Genomic DNA, 25,625 nt, shown 5'->3' with positions numbered 1-25,625 from the left:
CACAGGTTCCTTTTATTGATAAATTGTATTTGGAAACCAAGGTATGGGATCTAGGTATGTTTGTTGCTACTTAGGGTATTACTACTTCTAGGTTCACTTAGTTGATAGCTCTGGAAAATATATCAATGTGTGCTGTCCCATGTATACACACATCTTTAATTATTTTGTTATCTAGTTGTGCATATGTATTAAATATTAATGTATTAAGTTAATAAAATTTAAAAATATTGATATACTAATATTAATTTTTAGTATATTTTAATTAATAGTTACTACACACATGAAGATAAATGAGTTCAATATCTCCAATTCTAATCCAGCACCACAAGGTTCATTTTAGCCTTTCCCCTTTGATATTTTATATCACTTTTAATTATTAAAAGTTTGGTGCTACATAAAATAATACATTACATGATAAACTCTGAAATATAAGCAGAAAAGTATATAAGAAGGAACCTTTTTCTAGCTCTCATTTAAAACAATGTTTTAACACAGACCCATTATAAGATTTTCATGGCATATGTGTATTTAGTTTGTTTCTCTGAGTAGCAGTTTTTTAAAAAAAAATATTTATTTTTTAATTGTAGTTGTCAGTACCTTTATTTTACTTATTTATTTTTATGTGGTACTGAGAATTGAATCCAGGGCTTCGCACGTGCTAGCCAAGCACTCTACCACTAAGCCACAACCTCAGCCCCTCTGAGTAGCAATTTTTAAAATGAAATTATTGTTTTATGTATACCAACTTTAATACTCTTTGAAGTATAGGTATAAATAGGAGTCTGAAAGATATCTCTGATTGTAATAGATATTTTTTTCTAAAATAGAATATCATGTAATTTTCAGATGATTATTTTGTAGATTGATAGCACATTAAGAATGAATAAACCCATTCTGTGTTTTTTGTTTATTTAATCTTATCTAGTTTGTCATTAATTACAGTATCACTGTAGAAAGCAGTTCTTTAACATGCATATTTATTTTAAGATTCTTTTGATGTTAAAAATGTTTTTAAGCAAATCTTCTTACTGATGTTGGATTTTAGTATTTATATAATGGTTGTTATGGTGAGATTCCTTGCCCTTTCCTTACTTTTCACAGCAGCTCTCATAACACCTGGAAAATCTATTTGGAGCCATGCAGTAGTTTATTATTAAAAGCACTTCTGTGGACCTGTGTTACTTTGTATACATTTCACCCCTCTAATTATCATAAAGTATCTTAGTTCAGAATCCACTTTCTTGTCTGATGTCATTTTCATAAATATTAGATATTTTTCTGTTGGTATAAATGAAATCCTACTCAAGGATACTTTTCTCTGTGATCGGGAGAAAAGGTTTCAAAGAATTAAAAGGTAAAGCTCCTGCCTTCCTTGTGAATGGAATGTGACTGATTGGCTAGGCTGTTTGTTCGCTTGCACGTGTGTTTATTCACCATGTTTATGTCTGTTCCCTTTGTTTGGCACCACAAGTGCAAAGATAGAGAGAAAGTAACATTTCTGTACTTGAAGGAACATGTGGAGCAGAGAGGAAGTAGATAACTGCATGAATATAATTATCAAGCAGTATTCCAAGAAAAATGATAGTAGGTATTTTGGGAGAAGAGAAATATCACATATCCTGACAGGAGAAATTACAGTATGTTTCCTAAAGAAGGGATATTACCTAAGGAACATGTAAAAGTCACCCAGGGGAAGAGGAGAAAGGAAAGGAAAGAGCACTTACATAAGAAAGGGAGGATACAAGTAAAATCTTGTAGGTGAGAGAAACAACATGTATAAAAGAAACTATAGGCAGGTCAAGGTCTTTGGGAAATGAGGAGCCACTAAAGAAATAGCAAGAGAAGAGGCCACAGAGTTGGATAGGACCCAGATTGTAAAGGACTTTTTAATGTGATCTTTGATAATAATTTCTGACATTATATAATGAATAGATCCTTGTCTGGACAGAAACTGTTATAATCTTTTCTGTTTCATTAGCTACTTGCCTTGAATATTCTGTATAATTATGTTTTTGAGCTTTAGTTTCTTAATTTCGAAATAGGAGCAAATATATATATATATATATATAGTTTTTCAACTATGTATTATATACATATATATTATTGTATGTGTATATATGTATACACACAAACTATATATATACACACACACACATACACATACATTAATCAAATCATTGAAGCTAGTTAAATGGTAGAATATTTATAAAAGGCACAGTACATATTAGGTGCTTTGTAAATGTATAATGTCAGGGCTTTGGATCTGCTTCTCATGTGAAAGTGCCTAAAATTACTTTCTCCTTTCAAACTTCATGTCTTCTAAGTACAATGTACAATAACACAATTACTCCAAACCTTTTTGAAATGAAAATTTCTTTATTAACTTGAAATTATAATCATAGTTGTCCCTCCTGTATGAAGTCTCACACACATAACTACTCACAAAAAATTACAGTAGTTCGGACCTGGGGTTATAGCTCAGCGATAGCGCTCGCATATGTGAGGCACTGGGTTTTATCCTTAGCACCACATAAAAATAAAATAAATAAAGATAATGTGTCCATCTTTAAAAAAAATTTACATTAGTTCTATTAAGAATTTCTTTATACAATAACTATGTGATTGACTCAAAAGAGTAAAATACTATTAAATGTATATTTCCTTTTATAGGAAAGGACTTGTTGAATAAGATGTATTTCCCTGTAATTTGGTGCTGGAGTGACTGGAAGAAGTAGGTCACTTCGGTGTGTGTTCGGGGTTATATTTTGTCCCTGAGGAGCAGAGCTCTCTCTTTGCTTTCTGTCATGTTCCAAGCTACTTTTCTCTGCTATTCCCTTTTGCCTAAATGTTCTGCCTCACCTTTGACCCAGAGTTATGTAGATGGCTGACCATAGATGAACCTCTGAAACTGTGAGTTAAAATACTTTTTTCATTCTCTAAGTTGTTCTTGTAGGGTATTTTGATCATAGCAACATTAAGTTGACTAAAACATTGCCCTTAGACATATGAAAAAGAGGCTGAAGCTCAGTCCTAACAATGATAATGCATATTAAAATGCATATTAAATATGGGTTAAAATTATCCAGATACCATTTCTAAACTGTCAACTCATCAAAAATCCCAAACAGCATACTCCATTATTAAGCCTGTAGGTAAACATAGGCTTTCATGTATCATTTGAAGGAATACAGAATGTTACAATACTGTTAAGGGTAATTTGATGATATTTAGCAAATACTCATATATATTTCCTCTTTGATGCAGTGATTGCTAGGAATCCAGGGCAAAGATTAATGCAATACTACTTATTGTGGTTTTTTTTCTTTGTAAATAGCAATGACTGTACAAACAATTCATTCATCAAAGGTGGGCTGGTTGCATAAACTATAGTATAGCCACATGATCAGTTTGTATTTAGTTGCAAAAAAGGAATATAAGGAAGAATAACATGTAGATATTTTTAAGAATAAAGGGGAAAGTGTGAGGTGTTAAACAATGTTTATAATATGCTACATTTGGTGTAAAAAAAGGAAAGTGTGTATTATATTCATTTAAGGTTATAGTATATTAAAATTGATATATATTATAAACAAAATATTCCTCTACATAACATAGTACATAGTAATATAGCTAGTATAACATATGAATACAAAATATATATTTCTATATAATATGCATTGTTTATATTTTCATATAAAGCAAGAGAAGGATAAATCCAAAATATTTACTTATGAGTGAGGGAAGGAATAGGTAGAGGGGCAGATGTTGAAGCAAAATTTCTGTAAGCATGTCTTGTTATACATATAGACTGGAACTGTGTAAATATTTTACATGAATAGATAATTATATCAAGAAGAAAAAAATGACAGTCATTAAAAATGAAAGAAAACAAATGAACCCAAATATTGGTGTCAAGAACAAAGGTAGTATCAAAACTAATGACATTATATTAAAAAGATACAGAAGCCAATTAAAGTGGCCCAGAAGATGGGAGAATCTAAGTATCTAAAATACTAATTTCTGGATCACAACATTTAAAAATGTTTATTATCTGAAACCTGCAAAACATATGCCATGAATTCATGATACTAAAAATGCAAATGATAAATTAAATATTATTCTTTATTGACATTCATTAGATTGTCAACACATTATTCTGAAAATCTGTAAATACTCTATTCTTTCCCTTTATCTCATCTTTCTTATGGACGACTGTATTTCAGGGTTACTAAATAGTTAATAGGAAAAGGTTTTCTTTATTTACAAATTCTAACTAATAAATGTGAGGAAATCTAGAGGTAGATAAATTACAGTCTTGCAACTCTCCACTGAAATAATGGTTCTAGGTAGTGATTACTAATGGATGCTAAATGAGTAGATGAGTAGAAACTCTCTGATGGGAAATCAGAAGGTTGACATTTAATTAGTGATAAATTTCTATTCCTATTATTGACTGTGGGGTGATGAGATATTGTGTGTCTCATAATGGGATACAATGGAAAATACTGGCATACTATCTTTGAAATAGTCTTACTTAAAAGGAGGAATTGGACCTTAAATGTGTAGACCTTATTTATATCATAATTTGAAAAAAGTAATTATAAACATATTTTTGAGACAATTAAGAAATATAAATAAAAATTAGTTATTTGATAATATGAAAGTATATTTAGTAATTCTGTTAAGTATAATAAAGATATGTTATGATTTTAAGTTTTAATCACCTATAGTTCCACATGGAAACATTTAAGAATCGAATAGCACAAAATTTGTAATTTGGTTTAGCATTTTAAAAAATGGGAGGAGGAGAAAAAGAGAGGATAGACTGAAAAAATTTGGCAAAACGTCGATAATTGTGGTGTCTGAATATTGCAAAAGTACATGATTCATTGTATTATTTTCCTTTTGGGCATATTTGAAAAGTTGAGTTTTTTTAAATAGTTGAGGAGCCTCTAACATACACAATGTTGAAGAACACACTGGGAAGACAGTCACATATTTCTCCAGAGAAACTATTCTCACCAGCTCCAACAGTCTTAGTGCTGTTAAATCTCTGTTGAAATCAGTAACCTGTATAGGGAAATCTGTTTTTAAAATTATGTAGCTTATCTAACTTCAGTTTTCTTTTCTGAAACCCTAAGTACTTTATCTTTAAGTCTTCTTTCTTTCTTTCTTTTTTTTTTTTTTAAGAGAGAGTGAGAGAGAGGGGGACAGAGAGAGAGAGAGAGAATTTTAATATTTATTTATTTTTTCTTAGTTCTCGGCGGACACAAAATCTTTTGTTTTGTATGTGGTGCTGAGGATCAAACCCGGGCCGCACGCATGCCAGGCGAGCGCGCTACCGCTTGAGCCACATCCCCAGCCCCTTCTTTCTTTCTTTAAATGGCAGAAAAAAAGATCTCATTTTGAAATATCACAAGGCTTTACAATCTCTCTAAGGCCAAACTCTTTCATGTCATATGAATGTTTATTTAGTTTTATATTGCCGCAATAATGCTGTGTATGCACAAAATCAAAGTAGCATATAGCAGTAATTTATTGTGCACACATAGTGGGTCTGTGAGATATCTTTTAAGTGAAGTCTGTTGATATTGATTGCGCTTACTCTTATAATTAGCATAGGCTGGCTGGACCACTGATGTGATTCAACTATTCACTTGCTTCTCATCCTCCTGTAGGCTATACAGGGCATATTCTTGATGAATAACAGAGTAGAAGAGGAAGCAAGCAATTCCAGTTGCTCACTTTTCAAGTGCTTACTCTAGACCTATTTATTCTTGATTACAAGATAATAAGGCCCTTCTGTATATCAAATTTAATACCCTGTGAATCATGAAATTTTCTATTCTGGCTGGTGGGAAAAGAAAAATGCTCAGCACTGTGTCTGCCAGTCAGTATTTAGGTGTTTGCCTCTCATCACTTTAGATAACTTCAGTATGTGAGGTTTCTTAAACAAAAACAAAAGGTTTATAAATTAATTTCATTAAAATTATCTTCTAGATATAAAAAGATGTTACAGTGAAAAATGTAATTCACAGTGATGAGATACTATAATATATAAGATATTCTACAAATTAATAAGAAGGTAGAAAACCTAATATTGCAAAAATTGGCAAAAACTTGAATAGTTGCTTATCACCACCCCTCCCACAATGACCACATGGTCGTTGACCACAATGGTGAATGAACATGTGACAAGATTCATACAAGTGTTTGTTAATAGGAAAGTAGAAATAAGCCACCAGATGGCAAAAATAAAACCTCATTTTGTAAAAATATATTAAGTCCTATACATATTAAGATTTTGCATTATATATGTTTACATACATAACATACCAATTATATTTCATTAAAAAGAGAAAAGCAGGCTTGGGATATAGCTCAGTTGGTAGAGATTTTGCCTTACATGCACAAGGCCCTGGGTTCAATCCCCAGCACCATACACACCCCCCCCCCCGCCCAAAAAAAAGAAAGAAAGAAAGAAAAAGAAAAGAAAAGCTATCAACACATGCACAAATAGGAAGTACAGTCACCTAGTTAGTGGCAGGGTAGAGACTATTATTAAGGTCTCCTAAATTAAAAAAAAAGTTTTAATGAAAAGAAAAATGTATGCATCCATATTTCTTTGTTAAAAAATAATAAAAATCTTTCCTTGGCTTCACTGGAATGAAAGAAAGAACATTCAGGAGTTTCATAAGCTGAAGAATAATGTAGAAAAAAGGAAAAATACAAAATACCCACAAAGATAATTTTATGACCCAGATTGGCAAAACATTATTAAAAGTCTAATAATATCAAATACAGGAGATGTTATGAAGCAAAGGGAACTCTTTATTCCCTACTAAAAGGCATATAAAATGTTACTACTTTGGAACACAATTTGTCAGTGTTTCATGAAGGTGCAGATTTTTATAGACCAGTACTTACCAGTTCTACTCTGAGGCATGTACTTCGGTGATTTTCCTGCACTCCTAGACCAAGATACATGAATTTTTATTACTTTTCTTATAAAAACAAGTAACTTTAAACATCCCAAATATTTCAGGGACTATATAGGAATACTGAGAGACAGAAATGAAAATATATATAGAATACTGCTAAAAAGAGAAGATACAGAAGAATACCTGCTGTTTTTTAAAAAAATAAAGATTAAAAATAGGCAAAATTGAATGATATTTTATGTATGATACCTAAAAGTAAGAGAATTATAAAAAATGTAGAGTAGTGTTTATCTTCTCCCTCTCCCCTTTTCTCTTTCTCTCAGTATGTGAAGCATGTAGTAATAAGCATCCTGAGAGTGTCAGTCATTTTGATTTATTCTATTTCTTAAATTAGTTATTAGAGTTTCCAGAGGTATCAGTTTTAGCCTTATACTTCATAACTCAAATATTACCTATTCTTTTTTGTAGATGTTAAAATTTTCATAATTATATTTTAAATTGAAGTGTTAGAAGCATAAATTCCATAAAGTAAATAGTTGTTATCTCTAGATGGCTTTTCAACTTTTATGCTATACATTTCTATATCTTGTAAGTCTTTTATAATTAACAATTAGGATTTTCATTCATTTTTTACATTAACATGCAGGGCGATCAGTAATTCCCTATGGATTCAAGAGTTTCCAAGGGTATTTTCCTACAGCTTCTATAATACATGCATAATGTTCTTGGCCAAGGTAATCCTGCTGCATTCTCCATAAGCTCACTTTTAACAAAATATTCCATGTTCAAGAGGTCTAGGACCAACCTGCTGCAGTCACACAGAGAGGTACCCAACATGGTTCTTTATGTTGAGAAAAAAAAGTTGTTTATGTTTAGAAAATACAATGATTATAGAAAAGACAATGATAATTATAGGAATTAAAAGCACAAAAGCAAAATTTTCCAATTGTTTTCCACGTAAGGAGGGTGCTAACCTTGAGTTATATGCTATCCTATTAAGCCATCATGTCAGACTTAATACCAAGAATATTATTTTGAAAATCACCAAATGTTTACTCTTATTTCAGACTTTGAGATAAGCATCTTTATTTTCATTAGTATCTTAGTAAGTTAAATTAGGATTAGTATTTTCTCTATGAGTATAATGTGCTTATTCACTTGTACACAATATTATTAAGTAATTCCAAACTATGCATCTTTAGTAAAAGTTTATTTTTAAAGTTGTGCAGTAAATATGCTTTGTCAGCAAGATACTTCCTCTTTTTTAAATAAATTTTTATCATCTACAACAAAATGTAAATATGTTATTGTAAAAATTTGGATAAAATATTACCAACATTTTAATGTTTTTAAGAAGTTTTTCACAATACCTTCATTTTATTTATTTATTTTTATGTGGTGCTGAGAATTGACCCCATTGCCTCACAAAACAAAACAAACAAAAAAAAAACACTACCATGAGGGCTGGGGTTGTAGATCAGTGGTAGAGCATTTGCCTAGCATGTGGGGCACTAGGTTCAATCCTAAGCACCACATAAAAATAAATAAATAAATAAAATAAAGGTAGTGTGTCTATCTACAACTAAAACAAAATAAAACAAAACAAAACAAAACAAAAATTCTATCTTGAAATACCATCTTATCTCAGAGTAGCTATTTTTTAAAAAGTAAAGGCTGATGAAGGTGTGGAGAAAAAAGGACTCTAATATACTGTCAGTAGGGATGCAAATTACTATAAGCACTATGGAAAACAGTGTGGAGGTTCCTAAAATAAAATAAATAAATAAAACTAAAACACCATATGATCCAGTATATATGGCATTGGTATAAAAATAGATCTGTAGAAGAGTGGAACAGAATCAGAATCAAAGACCCAGAAATAAATCCAAGCATCTTAGTCAACTGACTCCTTACAGTGATGCCAAATGCCACTTCTGAGTATATGTATATCTGAAGGTAATGAAGTCAGCATACAAAAGACATACTTGCATACACAGTTTTGTTGCAGCAACAGCTAAGATTTGGAATCAGCATAGGTGCCCATCAGCAGATGAATGGGTAAAGAAAATATGACATATATACAAGTGGAGTATTATTCAGCCATAAATAAGAATGGTATCTTGCCTTTTGCAGGAAAATGATGGAACTGGAAGACATGTTCAGTGAAATTAGCTAGACACATAAAGACAAATATTGCATGTATTCTTTTATGTGGAAACTAAAAGAAAGGAACAACAAAAAAGACAATCTGCTAGTAGAAAAGGAACTCTTAGGGTCTGGAAATAGGGTCAAAGGGAGAGAGAAGAGAGAAAGTAGATGATAGGAGAAGGGAGGGGATACATAATCAAAGTTCAGTATACGTTTGTATGGAAATGCCACAGTAAAACTCATTAAGTTGTCTAATGTGTTAATAATAATAGTAAAACTTCATATAGAATGTGAAATATCTTAAAAATCTATGAATAATATGTTTGTGATCATATATCTCTGGTGTCCCATCATATTAAATCTATTCTTATTTGATAATCTAGAAAACTTTGGTATCTCCATTTTGATGGAAGAATATCCTCCCTCCCTGGGAGGCTATACTGGTTATAGAAAAACTTTTTGTGTCATCTAGTTTTCTTAGGACTATACATAAAAAAATGTTCCATGTTTATTTCCTTAAGATTTTTTTCTCCTTATGTGTGCTCTAAATTAAATCATAATGTTTAGTAAAGATTACTTATATTCTCAATGTAGATTTTAATAACATGCTAAGTTTGCTTTGAGTGAGTTTTTCCAGTATACCAAAATAAATTGATGAAAAATGTGTGTAAAAAATTAGAATTTATAGAGTAAGAGAAAGCAAGTTTTAAAATATTTCTAGGAAAGAATTAGATAAGCATGACATATTTGTAATTAAACACAGTTCATATTTGGATCATAAATTCTAGCACTTTTAAAGGATTCCGTAGCTTAAATAGAAATGTATTTTTTTTATTTAATTGAGCAAGTGTTTAGATTTCTAATTCTTGAAGGAATTTGGTACAGTTTGTTAGCCTACATTATAAACTTAATTAGTCCCCTAATAGATAAAAATTATGACTATTACTTGTTTTCCAATTTTCAATTTTCTATGTAAATTTACTAATTATTTAAAGTAGCTGTTTATCAATTTTTAAAGTTTTAATTCAGACACAAATCCCTGAACTCTTTAAACAGACCCTTTTTCCACTTTCATCGTCATAATTCCCTCCCCAATAAAGTCACCAAAAGCCTTAAATTTAGGTATTCATGGCTGGATTTGGCATTGATAATTTATAACTATAGTTATCTGTGACTGTGATCAAAGTTTGTTAGTTTGACATATTTATTGAGTAGCAGCTACTATTTTGGGGCACTGTTCTAGACATGAGAACACAGAGTAAAAACAGTAAATAGCCACTGAGATTAGTATGTAATTACAGTTACATAGAACTTAATTCCATCTACATTAATTATTTCTCTATTAGACAAGGTTAACATTCTAATACAGAATCTAAGCCACAGAATCTTTTCAACTATTAGCATGGCTTCTATCTTAAATAACTCTCTCCTCGATTGCTGTATTTAATTTCAGGTCATCATCATCTCTAACCTGGATTTCTGCAAACAGGATTTACATTCTGAAACTGCTATAAATAAGGCATGCTTTAAAATGCAGATTTTATTGAGGTTGGAGATTCAGGAAGAACTCTCTAGCATTTGAGAACTGAAGAATAAATAGTAGTTATCCAGGCAAAATGCAGGATAAAAAAACTTGTAGACCACTACCCTTAATCTGAATGGTATATAGTAAGGGACTGAGAAGAATGTGGTATTGATAAAATGGATGAATAATAAACCATGATTTGTTAAAAATTTTTCTATATTATCTTAGTGATAACTTTTCTTGTAATTAATTCGTTCTATAAATAAAGGTGGAGGTAACACACTACTATTTTGATTAAGTATATAATAGAATTTTTATTTAAATAATTTCAAAAGATGAGTGATAATCTTTACAAAGATTCAGTTTTAATTTGAAATCAGAATCCCTCTGTCACTGAATGGAAAAGAATTCCCTGTAATTTAGTAAGAATTTTTTTTTTATCTCACATAGTTTTCCACATTCTTTTTACTCTCTATTGTGGTTATCAGTGTGTCAGGGTGGCAGTTCCTCAGTCACTAAAAATTAATTCATTTATCAAATTCAATATCTGGCATTTTTCATACTGGAAAGTTGATGGAACTATGCCATCTTTCAGAGGGGGGATATATTGTATGTCTTTAATGGTTAATACAATTAAATAAAATTAAATTTAATTAATAAAATTAAATTTCACAACTTTATATTTATATTTTATAAATATAAAGCATAATTTATTTTTCAAACATTTTCAGCTTATTATTATAATAAGAAGGCTTATTATATATTTGAGTTCTAAAACTTTATTAACCAATCAGCTTCTATTTATATCCCGGCACTCTGTTGTAATGAGAAGAAGATAGTATTTCATGCTCACAATGTGACTAATTATTGTTCTTTAAATAATAATGAAATATATTTTTATGTATTTAAACTTGACTTTGTGCATACATTTTCTTCCATTTTGCTGAATGAAGGAGGGTGGAAAAAACATGTAGGGGCTGGGATTGTGGCTCAGTGGTAGAGAACTTGCCTAGCATGTGTAAGGCACTGGGTTTGATTCTCAGCACTGCATATAAAATAAAATAAATAAAATAAAGGTCCATCAACAACTAAAAAAAAAAAATGTAAAAAACCCATAAGAAGCACATGCGAGATTTAATCAGAGTCCTATTAAATGTTCAATTGACTGATGGGAACTCAAGAGAATCCAAGAATTTTAAAACCTGTAGGAATCTTAAGGATTCAGAGGGGAATATATTTATAATTTCATATGTTAGGAAAATTAAACCCTGAAAAATAAGTAATCTATCCAAAATCACACAGCTGATTACAGACAATTATCTTCTCTTTGCATTTGATTTTAGTGTTTTGCATAGTAGAAAAAACTTCTAATTGGAAGGCACATTTATTGAGCTAATACTTATGAGAATTTCTTTTCTTTTCTCTTTGTACTGGGGATTGAACCCAGGGGTACTTAACCACTGAGCCACATCCCTAACCCTTTTCATATTTTCTTTAGAGACAGGATCTCACTAAGTTGCCTAAGGCCTCGATATGTTGTTGAGCCTGGCTTTGAACTCGCAATCCTCCTGCCTTGGCCTCCCCAGCTCCTGAGATTACAGGTATACACCACTGCTCCCAGCTGCTTATAAGAATTTCTAAAAATGTGTTATTAGATCTGCATAAAAATACATGTTGAGTAAGAAATACTTAAAGAGTTAACATTCTTGTACCCACTGTTCAGGTCAAGAAAAAGAACATTGCTGAAATGTTATACATTCCTAAAAGGCTCCTTTTGCCACCATAAGTTATATCTATCCATCTCACTACTAGTTCTCTTATTCCCATATCCTGACTTTTATTGTAATCTTTTTTTTAAAAAAAATAAATTAGTGTTTTCTATTTTGTTAAGAAATTCATTCATATCTCAAGTTAATAACCTCATAATCTTTTTATGTTATATTTTAAAAGTTTCAGTTTTATATTTGTCTTTAATCTACTCACAACTGAGTTTTTTGTTTGGTATGAGCCAAGTCCAGTTTCACCCTCCCCTTTGTATGGCTGCCCAGTTGTTTCAGCACTTACTGAAAAGGCCACTGAAAAGTGTTATCTCCATCATTCATCATTTGTGCATATATGTGAAAATTTACTTCTGTGCTTTAAATGCTATTCTAACTGTACAAGTTCCATGGTATCTTAATTAGTTGCTTTATAATAAGCCTAACTGGCAGGAAACATCCTACTGTTTTTCTTCAAGGTTATCTTGATATTTTTGTACTTTTCATTAACATAATTTCAGAATCAGCTTTATAAAATTCTGCAAAAATATTTTTTGAGATTCTTATTGAGCTTCCATTAACTAGTAGAGCAAATTTCAAGACTTCTGTATAATATTGTGTTTATTCCATGAATATTATATATGTTTCCTTTTATTTATGTTTTCTATAAAAATGTTTAGTAAATAACAAACCATTGGTGTGAGTGTAGATTGGTGCAGCCATCATGGTAAGCAGTATTGAAGTTTCTCGAGAAATTAAAAATAAAATTACAAATGTCCGAGCAATCCCATTTATGGGTCATTTCCCATGTCCAAAGGAAATGAATCATCACATCATCAAGATATCTGCAGTCCCATGTTTGTTACATCATGCAAAATAATCAAGATATGGAAACAACCCAAGTGTCTGTCAGCAGTCAAAGGCATAAAGAAACAGTGGTATGCACATACAATGGAATATTATTCAGCTGAGAAAAGTACACAATTTTGCCATTTGCCATAACATGAATTAGTCTGGAGGATATTATGCAAAGTAAAAGAAGCCAGACATAGAAAGAAAAGTATTATGTGATCTCACAGATCTGTGGAATCTTTAAAATGTAAAGTATATAGGTAGAGAATTAAATGGTTTTATTCAGGTTGGGATGGGGGAGTAGGAATTGGGGAGATGTAGGTAAGAGTAAACCAAGAGGCAGATATGTAATTAAATTCCAGAAATCTAAGATACAATATGAAGACCACAAATTGTACTGTATGTGGAATTCATGTTGAGTAGATTTTATCTGCTTTTGCCACAAAAACAAAACCAAAACAAAAAAGAGTAACTGAAATGATGAATATGTTCATTTGTTTCACTATAATAGCCCTTTTTACTATCTCTCTGTGTCTCATAATAGCATATTGAATACTTTAAGTGTATACAGTAAAATTTTTTAGAAAAATATAGACTGTAATTATTGAGAAAGACATGAAGGCTTTTGCAATTTTACATACTTGGTTCAGTTGTAAATGAAGTCAAACTATTTGTTATCAATAAGCACAGTCTTAAAAGTTTTGATGCTTTTCATTTTATAATTTTCTTTTTTTAAAGATTATAAACCACAGTGTCTTCTCTATGTGTTCTGTGCTGTGTTGTTCAAAGAAACATGGCAACCTGTTGCTAATCAACACTTTCTTATGTCTCTCTGCTACTTTTATTATCATAAAATCAAGCATGTTTAAATGTGTAGAGGTAGAGGAATACAAGATAATGCATTGAAAACAATGGATAGATAAGACAAACTTTTAATCAGTCATCTAAGAAATAAATTTCACGTAAAAAGTGATTTTCAAAAATGATTGTTAATTCTTAGTCTGCCTTTTATGTTTATATAGTGTTGTTTGGAGATGTTTTAAAGAAATGATTGAAAGATATACAATCTATTTATTTTGGTAATCATTGCAAATTGTTTTAAAGAATTTTTTAAAAATATTTTTTAGTTGTAGATGGACATAATACCTTTATTTTATTTATTTATTTTTATGTGGTTCTGAGGATTGAATCAGTGCCTCATATGTGCCTGGAAATCACTCCACCACTGAGCCACAACCTCAGCCCAATTATTTAAAATTTTAGTGGTGCTCATACCTTGTACTTAAAGGGTAAAAGAATAAAAATCTAGGGGCTGGGGTTGTGGCTCAGTGGTAGAGCGCTTGCCTCAAATGTTTGAGCACCACATACAAATAAAAAATAAAGGTCCATCAACAAAGAAAATGAAAAAATAAATAAAACTTTAAAAAATAATAAAAATCTAAATTTTTCTTTGTCTCTAAATATATCTTTAATGAAAATATTTATGCCATATATATGTGTGTGTATATATGTGTGCGTATATATGTGTGTGTATATGTAAATTAATTTAAGTATACAGAACCTTGAATACGTTAATCAAGCACTCTACCATTAAACTATATCCCTAGCCCAAACTTTTACTCTAGTGATGTTAATCTGGCAGAATAATCCTTTCCCCTCTTTCAGTAAAACCTCTCTCTTCTGTTTCTTTTGCCTGCTTCTTACATTGCCATTTCTCTATGTATTTATAGCTTTCCTTTTTCCATCTTTATTTAAAAGTTAATGTTCTTCAAGGTGTCCTGAGTCCTGTGTCACCTTTGACTGCACTCTTGACTAGACCATCTCCCCAGGCATTCTATAGTAGAGCTGAATTACTTTACATTTATTCATTGGATTGCAAAGGTAGCACTGGGAATCACCATCACCATCACCATCTTCCTCCTTAACATCATCAGCAGCAGTACCTTCCTCATCAACCACCTGGCCAGTATTGAATGCTTGTGCCAGACATTGCTGAACCTTTCATGTGTGATAGCTTTTTAAGATGTAATCACCCTTTAAGGTTGTTAATGTTTTAAGGTTGTTAATTTAACAAAGTCTTATTATTGTATTTGTTAATAACTGTTAATCCACAATTATTTTGTCAGTTTAAACTTAGTGTGTCTAACTTCAGAGCTTATGCTCTTAGTTGCTGTGCTTTTCTGCCTCCAAATTCATGCATGTAAATTTTGTTCAAAGTTATAGAAGAGACAGATGCTTTCAGCCAAATGAAATTGCATACAATTTAACTCAGAGTAAATTTTAAGTAAAGGTTGTATTTGGCACATGAACTTCTGATGTAATTGTTTAATGTTGTATTTCACACTTAGGCTAATTTACAATTCATTTTTTCAGAAGCTGTTAATGATGCCATGACAGTTTTTGAAACTGATAGAGCTACTAATTGTTAAATGAAGTTTCTCTTTGGGTGAAAATGTTTGACTTGTAAGACATTTTAAATTGGCTATTACATTGGCATGCTGGTAGATCAAGAAGAAGATTTGAATCTAAATAAAATCTAGTTTTAGGTTATTATGGGAAATTCATTAATATATATTTATTTTTTTGCAGTGCTGGAGATCAAGCCTAGGGCCTTGTACATGCTAGGCAAGTGCTTTACACATTGAGCTGCATTTCCACCCCTATATTTCAATATTATGAAAAAAATAAACAAGTACCCCAACTTGTTTTTTGGGGGTACTGGGGTTTGAAGTTGGTGGTGCTTTTACTGTAGAGCCACATTCCCAGCCCTCTTTTTAAATTTTTTAATTTTAAGACCAGGTCTCACTATTTACTGAGGGCCTTGCTAAATTGCTAAGGCTAGTCTCAAACTTGTGATCCTTCTGCCTCAGCCTCCTGAGTTGCTAGGATTATTGGCAAGTACCACTGTGCCCGGCTAAAACTTTTAATTCTGTGAATACAATTTTTTTTTTTAAAGAAAAATCATACCTAGCAGAAGAAGCTAGATTATTTATTTTTTTTCCTATTTATTTATTTATACTGGGATTGAACTCAGGGGTACTCAACCACTGAGCCATTCCCAGCCCAATTTTGTATTTTATTTAGAGACTGGTTCTTATTGAGTTGCTTAGTGCCTTACTTTTGCTAAGACTGGCTTTGAACTTGCATCCTCCTTCCTCAGCTTCCTGAGCTGTGGGATTGATTATAGGCATGTGCCACCATGCCTAGCTAATTTATTTATTTTTTATTTGGTGGTAAAGATTGAACCTAGTGCCTCACACATGCTAGGTAAGTGCTGTACCACTGAGCCAAAAACCTGAGCCCCTCTGGATTATTTAATTTCTCGATTATGTTCAGTCCTGTGATCTTACGAATCTATGTGGATGTTTTTCCTTTGAATATATTCTCATACCGATAGTTCCTAGGGTCTTCAGATACGAGGTACATTGGAGTTTAGTGGAAGACTGTGAAGATAAAATATTATTCTTAAGAGGAAAATCCGGTAATCATGATGTTTGGCTGTCACTCAGTAAACAAAGTCTTATTTTTGTATTAGTATTTAGATTGCTGAAACTGAAGAATTTTAAGTGCTTAATGTTTAAACTCTTCAACTATATATTTGTGTTTTTAATATCAAAAGTAACATATAATGTTCTTATTGATGTGTTAGCATGAAAAATTCTGTAAAAAAAGAGCTAAATTTTAAATCAAACATATTCTATAATACACATATACACATAAAATTTTGGACACAGGCTTTCTTATATAAACTGTTGTGAATTGTAGATTTTCAAACAAGCCTAGAAAAGTAAATAATTTAAGTGATAATGTGTTTGAGGAGTAGCACTGATATTTTCATTTTATCTACAACTGATGCCCCTTTGAACTTTATATTTATCATATTTTCTGAGTTTCCGTGTTAATTCCTAGAATTTCTACTTTTTGTAGGCTTTATAATAGGTCAGAGCTGGAGTAAGGCAGAGACAGTCTTTGTAGTATGTCAGAACTGGAGCAAGGCAGAGACACTGATATTTGCAAGTAACTTTTATACTTGTGTAAAAGACCCTTCCCTCCTTATCATTTTAAAAAAATGATTAAGTTCAGAAGATTCTACAGGGTATTCTTCAGGGTACCCCAGCCTTGTTTTCCAATAGAAAAGCTTTGTTTTTATTTGTTTACTATACTGGGATTTGCCTACAAATTTATCCACTTAAGATATTAACCTGGTGGTTTCACTCAGGCTCTTGAATAAGCCTCTGTTTCTGCTCTGACATGACTAATTTTGGAACCTGGAGCATGTTACTTCATGTCTCTCTGCTTTGGTTTCCTTTTCTATAAAGTGAAGATAATGAACGTACCTACTTCATAGGGTCTTTATGAGAATTAAATGAAGCAATTTATTATTTATTATTTATAACTGCATGAAACCTTATACATAAATGACTAAATCTGTGTTAGATCTGGCATCTGTCTGATGCCAAAGCTGAACTTTTACCACTATTAGGTCATATAGTTGAACTAAATCAAGGGAATAAAAAGAGTGAAATGAATTGAGGGATTGGGGCTAGAAGAAAAAGTTTAGTGCTTCTCTATCAGGGGGCAGCTCATGAACTCAGATAATGAATTTAGCCTGGGAAAGATCATAGAAATAAGTCTGCTACAGAAAGGAGGTTTTTATATGTGTCTCTCAATGGTAAGACTTCAGGATGTTACTAAAAAGAAGTTTGGTTAAGCCTATTCTAGTCTAGAATTGTTTCAGACGGCATGGAAAATAGGTTGATTTTCCTAGAAACCTGTAAGTAATTTGATCAAGTGATTAGAAAGTCTTAATAATTGAGACACACAATAGTTTTGAATAGTAATGAACTTGACTTAAGATAGCCTGATTATAGAGAAAAAGTGATTACCATCAGATTATTAAAATGCAGTATTATCAGGACTTGAATTAAAATTCTAATTTAAATTTTAAGGTCTTTGTTAGTTTTGCCCAACAAAAGAATTAATTATTGTTTATAGCAATAAGTTATTTTAAAAAATCTTTAATAATATGCAAACATATTCCACAACCTGTTATTTCCTTGAATATTTGTTTTAGTCCCAAAGATCACTACTAAACCACTGAGTATGTATGTTATTTAAACTTTTAATGGCAAAAAATCACTTGTAACAAAAAGAGCTAAATGTATAAATAGGAAGGAGAAATTTGTAAAAGCATTTTTTAAAAGGCACCTGAACAGCGATCATAGTCATCCATACTGTTATCTGGTATTTTTTTTGAACCTGGAGGTGCTGAACCAGTGAGCTACCTCCTCAGCCCTTTTTATTTTATATTTTTAAACAGACTAGGGCCGTCCTAATTGCTGCAGCTAGCTTTTAACTTGCAATCCTCCTGCCTTAGTCTCCCAAAAATTTATCTAATGTAATGGAAGAAAAAAAAGGAAGGTATTATAACAACAAAAGAATTTCTAGAAATTGAACTTTTAGCTGATTCAGAGAATCAATGGAAAAGGTCTGAAGCTTAATTTTCTAAAATGAAAACTTTATTATAAGCCCACAAAGTATACCAATAGAATTTGAACCAACCAATGATTTTTCTGTTTCTCATTAAGAGTATTCAGCTTATATCATAGAGAACCAGGTTTCAAAAAGAGAAAATTAGGGGCTGGGGATGTGGCTCAAGCGGTAGCACGCTCGCCTGGCATGCGTGTGGCCGGGTTCGATCCTCAGCACCACATACAAACAAAGATGTTGTGTCCGCCGAAACTAAAAAATAAATAATAAATATTTTAAAAAAGAGAAAATTACTGAGGCATTCTTTGAGTCAGCATGACTTCAAAACTTGCAAATATATATACCTCTGTCTGTATTTAATCTTAGGATTCATACCTACAAGATAAATTCAGCTGTCAGAATTGACACCATCACATCTAGCTATCTGATTTTATAGGTGAGGAGGAGGTAAGGGAAACTAAGAAACTAATGACATGGGTGAGATTGATTTGTTATTGTCAGGTTCGATAAAATTATCATGATTTTTCAACCAGCCCACTTTCTATGTATCCTGCTTTTGTCTATGCTAATTCTCCTCACTCCTGTTTCTTTTAAAGTAGTGCTTGAGATAGAATGCAGGGTGTGCACTCTGTCACTGAGCTACTGGGATTTGCCTAAAAGTTTATCCACTTCTTTCTCCTCTTGTTCATTTGCTAATTGAATAGAGTATGTGATGAAGATGGAATAGCACAAAAACATGAAAGGAGAAGCTATGAGACCACATTTAACATGCTATCATCTAATAACATGCATGTCAACACTATGATACAGATTAGCTATCTGGTCTTTTAGTTTTAATTCCTGGAAAGATGATTTGTGAAGAATATTCTGAAGTATTTTTTTAACTTTTTAAAATATTTATCTTTTAGTTGAGTTCAACCCAATACCTTTATTTTATTTTTATGTGGTGCTGAGGATTGAACCCAGGGCCTTGCACCTACTAGGTGAATGCTATCCCGCTGAGCCACAACCCCAGCCCTGAAGTCTTTTAACATATGAAATTTGAAATTCTGAATTTTCTTACAATAGGAAATAAAACTACTCCCTGTAATAACAAATGTCTTTTAAAAAGTAAATTTCATTCCAGTAAGTAAAATTGACTGAATTTTGCCTGTGTCCCAATAATTTTGTGATAATAGGATGTCTATTATAAATTCATCCAAGGAAAACTTGGGGATTAAGTATTGAAAGCAGTAGTTGGCTATTCTCTGTTCATCTTTGATGAATTATCTTTTTTTCTTTTTTTTTATTGGTTGTTCACAACATTACAAAGCTCTTGACATATCATATTTCATACATTAGATTGAAGTGGGTTATGAACCCCCAATTTTACCCCAAATGCAGATTGCAGAATCACGTCGGTTACACATCCACAATTTTACATAATGCCCTATTAGTAATTGTTGTATTCTGCTACCTTTCCTATCCCCTACTATCCCCCCTCCCCTCCCCTCCCATCTTCTCTCTCTACCCCATCTACTGTAATTCATTTCTCTCCTTGTTTATTTTCCCATTCCCCTCACAACCTCTTATATGTAATTTTGTATAGCAATGAGGGTCTCCCTTCATTTCCATGCAATTTCCCTTTTCTCTCCCTTTCCCTCCCATCTCATGTCTCTGTTTAATGTTAATCTTTTCTTCCTGCTCTTCCTCCCTGCTCTGTTCATAGTTGCTCTCATTATATCAAAGAAGACATTTGGTATTTGTTTTTTAGGGATTGGCTAGCTTCACTAAGCATAGTCTGCTCTAGTGCCATCCATTTCCCTGCAAATTCTATGATTTTGTCATTTTTTATTGCTGCATAGTACTCCATTGTGTATAGATGCCACATTTTTTTTATCCATTCAATCTTTGATGAATTATTAAAACTGTTAGTAATTACAGTTAATCAACATTGTGAATATTCTTGCAGTTATTTAATCATAGGCTTTCTTTTATCACTGTATATATTTCTTAACCATTTTCATCCTTCCTTTCCCTGAATCTCCTTCACATATTTCCATTTGGAGAAATACAAATTAATTTTAATATAATCATACTCCAAATATTATTAGTCAGCTTATAAAGTATGTATTCCAAAATCAAATATATCTCATAGTGTCCATTAAGCTGCAGCCATAGTATCCCACTCTTTCCTGTTCCCTTTCTGAAAAATAAAAGCCATAGAGAAAAATTGTTTTAAACAAAGAGCCAAACTAGAAGAATTATATTTCTCATTATGAGGGACTACATAAGACACAGAAGAGGGAAGGAATTGAAAGATAAGATGTCATGGATTTGAAGTGATCTCATACTACTTTGAGAATACTAACAAAACGAGAGAGAACACCTGAAGAAGTAAAAATTGAAATTATCATCTATCTGCATATCCTAACGTGATTCTGTTTAGAATGTGGGCTAGGAATGTGACTTTATAAGATTGTTTGAATTTTATTTACTTAAAATAGGAGACAAAAATCCCAAGTGTTGACTATTGGTTTTCTGCTGATGTTTTTCGTGTCTGACTCTATCTTCAGGTTTCAGATAAAATAATATATCCATGGAGAAATGTATATATAAAGTATGTATAGCATACTATTTCTTAACTAAGAGAGGATTATTTATATTTGTGTGTATTTGTGTATATCTATATACACACATCTACACAGGTATACCCATGACACTTTAAATAACACTTTATACTAAGAAATAATGGGGATAAAGCATGATTTTAAAAAATTGTGAAGTAATATCATTTTAAATTCTGCAGTCTGTGAGAGTTTAATTTGCTGTATATCTTTATTTATTTTATTGTAACTATTCTAATGAGTGTGAAATGTTATTCCACTGTGGTTTTAATTTACATTAGATCATTTGAGCTCTTTTTCATATACTCGTGTACCTTTCTTATATCTGTCTTCATGAAGTATATATTTTTTTCCCCACTGAGAGGGAGTTATTAGTCTGTATTTTGGTTATGTAGGACTTTGTATATATTTTAGATGTATCATGTTTGTCAGATAAATGTGTAACCATCATCTTCCTTCTACTATTTAACAGTGACAAGAAAAAAAGAATATTATATATGAAATAATTGATACATTCAGTTATTTCTAAACTACTAGCAATTTTAGATGGAAAATAATTAATATTTAAAGCACAAACGTTATAGTTTTAAATTTAAGACCAAAATTTCATTTTGTTATTTTGTTTTGGTTTTAGGTGCAGTTAAAAACGAACATTTCCAGTCAGTATGTCATTCGGATGCAGCCAACCAATAGATGCCTTTCTACACTGGAATGTGCTGCTGTTGCTCTTTCCATCTTGGAGAAGAATAATCACATACAGGAGGTATGAGAAAAGTTATAGTTTTTGAAAGTAGGAGTTCAGTTATATTTTATTTTAAAAATTTAGATGTTTAATTTGCTCAATTTGACAAATTAAATATATCTGTGATAGGAATTTATGTACTTTTATAGCCCTCTTTCCCCCTCTGGTGTTTTTCTGTGTTAGTATTCCAGATTACATTATTTAAATATTCATACTTAACTGTGCAAACAACATTTGTAATATGCTAACTTGCATTTAAGTAGCACAACATTAAATAGCTTTTTAGCTAGATTTTTCTTTAGTATTTTCTATTTCTTTTTTTCTTAGTAGTTTGTATTCTTTTGTGTTTGACTTTTTTCTTTAATTAAAATAACTTTCTGTAGCAACATCATTATTTTTTGCATTGGTGCCTATACTTGAAGAGATATGCTAACATCCTCTTTATCTTATTATACTTGCTTCAAGTTTAAAAATGATACTTTTTTAAAAAAAAAAAGAGAAACACCTACAGAATATGAAAAGGATATAACCTATAATCATCATTCTGTTTAATTTCCATTAAAGTCTGAAATTGCACATATAAATAATAATCATCAGCAAAGAATAATGTTTCAATGAGCTTATTAACATCTCAATATTTTAGAATGTGTAAGAAATTTTGCATTTATAGTAAAATAAAAATATATGTAAGTAAAACTTAAGTTATTAGGTTTTTTTAATAATTGAAATATCTTGATAATTATAACTGAAGAAAAAAAGTCAGAGGATAATGTTTATAACTCCTCCTGCTACATGCTCCCCCTCCCATCATACACCATGACACAGGCATGCTAAGGTACTCTTTCTCCCTCTTTATACACTATAGTTACTACTGTAAGATTTACATCAGCTATGAAGGAAATTTCAATAATGAATAAAAGCTTGGCTCAGAGTAACTGGATTAGTTACCAAGATATTAATCCTAAAGAGAACAACAGTGTCTCAAGAGCAAGGAGTGTTAAAGAGTGCTAGAAGCATGCACTGAATTGCCTTTTTCTCTAACCGATCCTAAACTATAAAAAATGTCAAACGTTGGAGACTTTCCTTCTTTTGAAAGAAGCAGGCTTTCATTAGTGGGCTTTTTTTGGGGGTGTGCATATGTGTGAGTAGTCTTTGTTTGGGATCTAGGCAATTTTATTTTCCTCTGAGAAAAAAAAATTCACCAAGGACACTTGACTAGGGAGTATTCTCAGACTTTTCTGCCTTTTCTTTAACTTTATTACCTACTTCCCAACCATCACCTAGCACTTTATATTCCCCTGCACTTGTTTTTTTCTTTCATTTATTCAGCATCATCTTTTTATACTTTGTATCCTTGTAAAAAACAAGCAAACAAACAAAAAACAACAATAAAGCCAACACACACTTTTTTAGATATCTTTACAGAAAGGCGTAACCTAGTGCTACTTTTTAAAGTTGCTTTCTGTGTAATGTCTGTATTTCCCTTTTTGTCAATGTAAAATTCTAGGCTCAGATATCAAACCAAAGTCTTGTTAAAAGTTCAAATCTTTAGAAAAATAAAATATTCTTTGAATATAGACTTAAAACTTGATTTTCCCTCTCCTTCTAGGCTCCTTTTGAGCCTAGAAACAGCCTTCTATGAAGTTTCTTCTCCTTTTCCCACAGTTGAAATTGGATCTTTACTGCAATCTTAACTGGAAACTTCTTTGTTGGTAATGATGGTATTTATACTAATAGTAGATATAGTTAAAACAAGGTTAGGATTAGGGATAGGGGTTGTATTATTGCTACAAATGCTGCTGCTGCTGTTCCCCTTCCCAGTTTTATAGGTATAATATCTGGTATTAATTAGTCTACCATTATGGCAACAAAGCCATTAGCCAAGAATGTTTCACATTCTATTTTACAAATATTCTCAATTCTGATCCACAATGAGTTGTTTCAAAATTGAGAAGGGACTTTATCAAAAATTGATGCTATATATTTAGAACAACTTTCTTGATATTGTTTCAGGGTTTCTTCTTCATCAACATATCATTATTTTTAACATTTTACCACTTTGACTGTTTGTCATTAAAAGCATTCATTGATGATATAAGCCAAAAGCTGACTTTGACTCTTGCTAAGTTAGATGTGCTTTGTGATATAATATCTTAAAAGCAAAAAAAAAAAAAAAAAACAACAAAAAACACAACTTTATCATACAACTTGAAACTTGGAAAATATCTTATGTTCTTAATATAATATCTAAGAACAACCAAAGTTTAAGATACAGAATGTGGATAATTTTTTGATCTCTTCAGTTTTTGTTACTATCTGTGGATTAAATTTAACATAAAATCCCATAGTAAACCAAGGTTCTGGAGCCGTCATTTTGCTTACTTTGGTTTCCAAGAGTAATTGTACTATATGGCCAGGAGCAGAAAAACAAGGTTTGACAATCACCTGTGATTTTGTGGGGGTTGATAATATGGTTGGTGTCAGCATGAGCAGAAGAGATGTACAAAGAAAGATTTCAAGTTGCTTATTATTACAGATGGCAAAAATTGACCCCCAATTTATAGTAAAAGCCACTTTATTAGGTGGAGGAACTCTAAGTCCAGCTCTTAAAATCAATTTCAGTAAAAAAAAATTAGCCTGTCTGTTCTAAATGTAGATGCAGAAAAAATTATAGTCTGCTCTGAACACAGGTGTTTTCCTCCCTTCCTGGAGAGGAAAGCTATGAAATACATTTTTTTAACATGTAAATTTTTCTTTACATTGTAAGTTATAAGGGAAAAATAAATTCAAACGATAGTATTACAATTATATTTTACTGTACTCAATAGATAAAAAGTGTTGAACATGCCCAATATTGGCATTTATGGAACAACAGAAACTTTCATACTTTGCAGGGAGTTGTATGCAGTGGAATCAAAAGCTATGTGGCAATTTCTTGTGAAGTTAAACACGTACCTACTCTGCAAGTCAGCAATTCTATTCACAGATACAGTACTAAGAGAAATGATAGCTTTTAATCACAAATTTTTATAAAAGTTTTCATAGTTTGTATAATAGATAAAGAGTGGAGACAATGCAGATATCTAAACAGCAGAATAGACGCACAACTTTATCATATAAAATACTGAAAAATAGAACAATGCTGTTAAATCTGAAAAACACTGTATAGAAGATAAAAAGCTAGATTCACAAAAGCACAAATTGCATGATTTCATTTATATGAACCTTTGGAATCAGTCATACTAATCTAAGATGATAGAAATTTGTATAGTGCATGCTTCTCCAGGAGTGTGAGAATTGAGTGAGGGCCAGAGGGAACTTTCTAATGTGATGGATCTGATTTTTATCTTGATAACAATGTGTATTTCAGGAGTTTTACTTTTGTCAAAACACAGAAATTCTACTTTAGATATGCTTGTTTTTACAGTTGCCCCCAAATACCTGTGGGGTATTGGTTTCAGGACCCCAAGGATATTTGCATATGTCCTACACACATCCTCCCATATACTCTACATATGAAATACATTTTTGCTCAATAATTTTTAATTAGGGACATTTTAATAA

The 25,625-nt window shown here is 31.5% G+C and overlaps 1 protein-coding gene across 1 annotated transcript in view; it reads left to right on the top strand.

Annotated features, from left to right (window-relative positions):
• The window catches only part of DTWD2 (DTW domain containing 2), a 146,505-nt gene that overhangs the window by 103,262 nt on the left and 17,618 nt on the right, over positions 1-25,625 (top strand). Inside the window, exon 5 of the mRNA XM_081299110.1 lies at positions 21,954-22,082. Within this exon, the coding sequence (XP_081155236.1) occupies positions 21,954-22,082 (129 nt within the window). The remainder of the gene's footprint in view (positions 1-21,953; positions 22,083-25,625) is intronic.

This window comes from Spermophilus citellus (genome assembly GCF_964194105.1).
Source record: "Spermophilus citellus genome assembly, chromosome: 1".
In the NCBI taxonomy this organism is placed as follows: Eukaryota; Metazoa; Chordata; class Mammalia; order Rodentia; family Sciuridae; genus Spermophilus; species Spermophilus citellus.
This window is presented reverse-complemented; position numbering and strand designations above follow the sequence as displayed.